A 5,891-nucleotide genomic window follows, 5' to 3' on the forward strand; every position below is an offset into this window, starting at 1 on the left:
CCCCTCCATGCTGGACAGCTGACCTGCCCAGCCCTCCAGACCCCCTCCACGCTGGACAGCTGACCTGCCCAGCCCTCCAGACCCCCTCCATGCTGGACAGCTGACCTGCCCAGCCCTCCAGACCCCCTCCATGCTGGACAGCTCATGCTGCTCCCAGCCGTCCAGATCACCTCCACAGTGGACAGGTCACTGGGAAGGGTGGTCACCTCACCCCTACCCTGCCTGCTCCCACAAGGCCTGCCTGTCACCTCCCCCCTCCCCCCTGCTCCCTCCCCCTCCTCCCCTGTCCCCTTCCCCCCTGTCCCCCCCACCAACACACACCAGGCTGACCTGAATGCTGTACACAGCACACATTGCACCATGAGCTCCCTGAGACTTGGGCTTTTTTCAGTTTGTGGTTGGTGGATGAATTCCACCATTAGGACAGAGTGAGACATGACAGGCCTTCAGCAAATGCTAACCCCTGGACACGCCTCCCCTGGTGCAGAGGGAGAACAGGGGATGGTGTCAGGCCGAGGCTGTGCTGGGAGCCTAAGGTCCCCAGCTGACCCCAAGTGACCCTCCAGGGCAAGGTGAGCAGGTTGAGCAGCCTGCAGCCTAGACCACCCTGGGCCGGGTGCTGCGGAGGCCCCAGGAGGACGAAGCCAGGCCCCGGCGAAGCCTCCGGGCGCTGCCCCCACCTCGGGAGAGTCCTCCGCGGGCTTCCTCACCGTCCACGCGTCTCCCACAGGGCTGAGCCTGCCCTCACGCGGATTCGAGAGGACCGGAGGCGCATCATCCTGCCTGCCATCGACAACATCAAGTACAACACGTTCGAGGTGCAGCAGTACGCCAACGCCGCCCACGGCTACAACTGGGGCCTGTGGTGCATGTACATCATCCCACCGCAGGACTGGCTGGACCGAGGGGATGAGTCCGCGCCCATCAGGTGAGGGTGAGGAGACGGCAGGCCTGAGGCCAGGGGGCTGGGGGCCAGGCAAGCGCAAGAGAGGGAGACGGGGGGACAGACAGCGGTAGAGACACAGAGCAAGGAGCCGGTGCTGGCACACGAATCCCGTGGCCCAGACAGAGAGAGGAAAGAAGGGCCTGAGGATCGATGGTTTGTTTTTTGGTTGGTCCTGGGGCTTGAACTCTGGGCCTGGGCGCTGTCCCTCAGCTCTTCAGCTCAAGGCGAGTGCTCTACCGCTTTGAGCCACAGCACCACTTCCCGTTTTCTGGTGGTTCGTTGGAGATGGGAGTCTCATGACTTTTCCTGCCCAGGCTGGCTTTGAACTACGATCCTCAGATCTCAGCCTCCTGAGTAGCTAGGATTATAGGAGCCCAGCTGGGTTTTTAAAAATTTATGGTTATTTTAACGAGTCAGGTAATGAGCACATTTCCTTTCTACTGTCTCTTCCCTTCCCTCTGTCCCTCCCTCCCGTCTCTACCCATGACATATAGTTCACTTTCATCGCACTGTCCAGTGATGGGAATGCTTTTTGCTGTGGACAGAGACCCACGATTATTTAATCAGATCCCCACAGACTGTCCTGCCAAGACTTTATTTTTCGAGTTAGTTCCTTTAAAGAGAGGGATTCGTACATGTTTGGAATGCACGACTACATGCGCATGCCTCGGGAGGCAGGCGCCCTGGCCAGGGCCGCTTGCCTAGGTGGGCTGAGGGCCTGCGCCCAGCGGCATGGGAGCTCCGCTCAGCCCAGACCCAGCTGCTCCCTGACATGTCTCACTGACGCCTCATTCCTGCACGGCTGAATCACCTAAGTCCCTGTGTCAGTCCCACCAACCCCCGAGCTCCTGTAGTTTGAGACCTTTCCCCAACTCCCTCCACCCCTGTCCAATGAACTCCTGGGGAGCCTGTGCCTCAAATTCCAGAGGCTCCCCTTGTCCCCGGGGAGGCTAGGCTCCGGCACTGTCCCAGAAGTGAATTGCACCTCAGGCCCTGACAGATCTCCAGGGCAGGGGCAGGGCAGGGGCTGGGTGACTCAGGGGGACCCTGCTGGCGGAGGCCGCCATGCCCAAGAGCATGCCCAAGGGCCTAAGAGCACCTCGCAGCACCTGGGCCCGCACCTCCTGCGGGAGGGTCTTGCAGGAGCTCAGGGTGGCGGTGGGCAGCCCTGCCCGACAGACTGTGAAAACGGAACATCAGCACAGCCGGGCCAGGCACCCTCAGGCCTGGCGTGGCCCTGCTCTGCTGGCAGAACATCTCCGTGATAATGAAGTCCCAGGGCAGCCTGAGGCCCGGCAGGGCTGCGGGGCCGCGGTGAGGTGGAATCACGGGGCTCCAGCCCACACCTCTCTGATTTCCACCACCGAGGATGTTGACGGTGAGCAGCCCGGCCCCTGGGGCCTCTGCTGGGAGCTGGGTTGGGTGTGGACGCCGCCCGGCAGGGCCTGGGCCCCAGCTCCATTGCAGTGCCGCGCCACAGATGGGTCCCAGAGCCGGCCGGTCAGGGAGCAGGGGGTTGAAATGGTCTCCAGGATCCCAACTAGTGGCAAAACAAATGCCTTGTGTGTGACCGTTTATCGGTCAGTGAAATTCAGGAAGCCCAGGGGAGGCCTGGGAGCCATTAACACCTGGTCCTGAAAGCTAGCTAACCAGCACGCGGCTGCCGCCCCGCCCCGTCGTCGGGAGCCAGCCAGGAGGCTGGAGGGAGCAGCCCCGCCGCTCTTCAACCGAGGAGACCTTGTCCCTGCAGCTTCCACAAGCGCCCCCCGGAGGACCTCAGGGCCTTTAGCAGACTGCTTGCGGTTGGGAGCCCGGCCCTGGGCAGACACTGCCTCCTGGCCGGGGCAGACCTCCCGCAGACCGGGGGCCCCAGGGCCCTGGTCCCGGCCTGTCACCCCCGGCCTCCAGCGCCCCAATCCTGGCCTGTCACCCCTGGCCCCCATCACCCCGGTCCCGGCCTGTCACCCCTGGCCCCCATCACCCCGGTCCTGGCCTGTCACCCCAGTCCTGGCCTGTCACCCCCGGCCTCCAGCGCCCCAATCCTGGCCTGTCACCCCTGGGTCCCCAGGACCCCAGTACCAGCCTGTCACCCCCAGTCCCCAGCACCCCAGTCTCCGCCTGTCACCCCTAGTCCCCAGTACCGGGTCCCTGCCTGTCACCCCAGGTCCCCGCACCCTGGTCCCCGCCTGTTACCCCCAGCCCCAGTGCCCTGGTCCCTGCCTGTCACCCCCCGGTCCCTGCCTGTCACCCCAGCCCCCAGCACCCCGGTCCCCACCTGTCACCCCAGGTCCCCAGCACCCCGGTCCCAAGCACCCCCATCCCCGCCTTTCACCCCCAGCCCCCAGTCACCGCAGTGGTTTCCAAATTTAAGTAAACTATGACGTTGGCATCTACGCTCCCCCATGGTCATAGCCACCAAGTGCAGGACGTAGGGAAGTGGAGACTGAGGAAGAGGAGGGGCCGGAGGGAAGCCGAGATGGTGGCGGGGGTCTGACTGGGCTGGGCCAGGCAGATTCAGAGCCAGACATCAGGAAGGTGATGACCTGTGGCACGTAGTGCCCGAAGGAGCCCAATCAGTGTGGGCCTGGCCCGTGTGGGCCCGTGTGGGCCTGTGTGGACCCTGTGTAGACCAGTGTGGATCAGTATGGGCCCCAAGTGGACCTGTGTGGACCAGTGTGGGCCCCGTGTGGACCTGTGTGGGCCCCGTGTGGACCTGTGTGGACCTGTGTGGACCAGTGTGGACCCCGTATGGACCTGTGTGGGCCCTGTGTGGACCTGTGTGGACCCGTGTGGACCCTGTGTAGACCAGTGTGGATCAGTGTGGGCCCCAAGTGGACCAGTATGGACCAGTGTGGGCCCCAGGTGGACCTGTGTGGGCCCCATGTGGACCCGTGTGGACCTGTGTGGGCCCCGTGTGGACCCGTGTGGACCTGTGTGGACCTGTGTGTGCCCCAGGTAGACCCTGTGTAGATCTGTGTGGACCTGTGTTGGCCCCGTGTGGGCGCTGTGTAGACCCATGTGGACCCTGTGTATACCCATGTGGGCCCCGTGTGGACCTGTGTGTACCAGTGTGGGCCCTGTGTGTACCTGTGTGGACCCGTGTGGACCTGTGTGGACCCGTCTGTGTGGACCTGTCTGTGTGGACCTGTCTGTATGGACCTGTGTGGACCCGTCTGTGTGGACCTGTGTGGACCCGTCCATGTGGACCTGTGTGGGCCTGTGTGGACCCGTCTGTGTGGACCCCTGTGGGCCTCCTGCGGGCCCCGGGTGGACACAGTGTTCCAGAACCAGCACTGCCAGCATGCAGGTCCTTCCACATAAGGACGGAGGAGGCTCACCACCTGACCTCTCCGACCTCAGCCCTCGGGAAATGCAGGTGGGTTAGCTGTGCTTCCGAGGCCACCCTGGGCTGGCCCTGCCTCCTCCCGGACCACCGGCGCCCCCTGGAGGCCTCGACATGCCGGTCTCCCTGAGGCCTGTTCCTCCTGGGAGGCGGATGGCCCGGCCTTTCCTTCAGCGCTGAGAAATAGCTCTGTGTGGGGAGCCCACCAGTTACCTCCCCAGCTCACCGAGGCTGTGTGGGTTGCTCCCTCTTTCAACATTTCGAGGGGGTTTGTTGGAACCTAAATACTCAGAAGACAGGAGGTAAAGGCAGAGGGTGCCAGGAGAGGCAGGGCCTGGCCGCACCGGGGAAGGGAAAGCTCAGTTCCCCCGTGTCCCTGCAGGCTGTAAGACCGCAAGAACCGCCAGTGTACCCCCAACCCGAGAGCACCCCAGGCCTGAGGCCCTTCCAGCCACGGTGCCCCTCAGCTTTCCTGTTTTCTGTTGTCTTTTCTCGCACAAGTAAATTCAGAGCGAGCTGACTCTGCTGCGATCGCCTTAGGGTTCCAGTTTACTTTGGAACTGAGTAATAATAATAATAATAGATCATTACTAGCGCTAACAGGCTCGATGGGAAACGGTGTCCGTCCACCAGACATCGCGGTCATGGTGGTGGTGGCTGAGGAAGGAAAAGCCACCCCTGATGTAATGTGGCCTGTCTGGGGCCGGCGGTTAAAGTCAGTGTTGAACTTCGCTATGGTTGGCTTTGCAGCCAAAATCGAGTGCAGAGTGAGCTGGGCCTTTGCTCGGCTGTCGTCTGATGTCTGTCTGCTGTCAGTGTCTGTCCTCAGTCAGGCCCTGCAGGTGTGGCCCCACAGGGGGGCTCAGCCCCGCAGGTGTCCGCCCTGCAGGTGTCGGCCCCTCAGCCCCGCAGGTGTCAGCCCTGCAGGCATCGGCCCCTCAGCCCCGCAGGTGTCAGCCCCGCAGGTGTCCGCCCTGCAGGCGTTGGCCCCTCAGCCCCGCAGGTGTCCGCCCTGCAGGTGTCAGCCCCACAGGTGTCCACCCTGCAGGTGTCTGCCCCTCAGCCCCGTAGGTGTCAGCCCTGCAGGCATCGGCCCCTCAGCCCCGCAGGTGTCCGCCCTGCAGGTGTCAGCCCCGCAGGTGTCCACCCTGCAGGCGTTGGCCCCTCAGCCCCGCAGGTGTCAGCCCTGCAGGCGTTGGCCCCTCAGCCCCGCAGGTGTCAGCCCTACAGGTGTGGCGGGCTCAGCCCTGCAGGTGACGCCCACTGCCCTCTGTCTCCGCAGGACACCCGCCATGATCGGCTGCTCATTTGTGGTGGACCGCGAATACTTTGGGGACATCGGCCTGCTGGACCCAGGCATGGAGGTGTACGGCGCGGAGAACATCGAGCTGGGGATGAGGGTGAGCAGGCCAGCGAGGGCCAGCGAGGGCCAGCGAGGCCCCGGCCCGTGGGGCAGCCGGGCACCCGACACCAGCAAGGGCAGGGGGTCACGAAGCCTGGTGCTCTGATGCCCTTTGACCTTTCAGGCCCTCTCTCCTGCTGCTGCCTGGTGGGGGGGGAGGCACTGGGGACCAGTTAGCAGTGTGGAGGGGGAGGGGGAGG

General features: G+C 63.9%; 1 protein-coding gene across 1 annotated transcript in view; it reads left to right on the top strand.

Annotated features, from left to right (window-relative positions):
* The window catches only part of Galnt9 (polypeptide N-acetylgalactosaminyltransferase 9), a 38,547-nt gene that overhangs the window by 19,350 nt on the left and 13,306 nt on the right, over positions 1–5,891 (top strand). The window contains exons 7-8 of the mRNA XM_013023032.1: positions 731–928; positions 5,572–5,768. Coding sequence (XP_012878486.1) covers positions 731–928; positions 5,572–5,768 — 395 coding nt within the window. The remainder of the gene's footprint in view (positions 1–730; positions 929–5,571; positions 5,769–5,891) is intronic.

This window comes from Dipodomys ordii, unplaced genomic scaffold, assembly GCF_000151885.1.
Source record: "Dipodomys ordii isolate 6190 unplaced genomic scaffold, Dord_2.0 Scaffold66, whole genome shotgun sequence".
NCBI lineage: Eukaryota > Metazoa > Chordata > Mammalia > Rodentia > Heteromyidae > Dipodomys > Dipodomys ordii.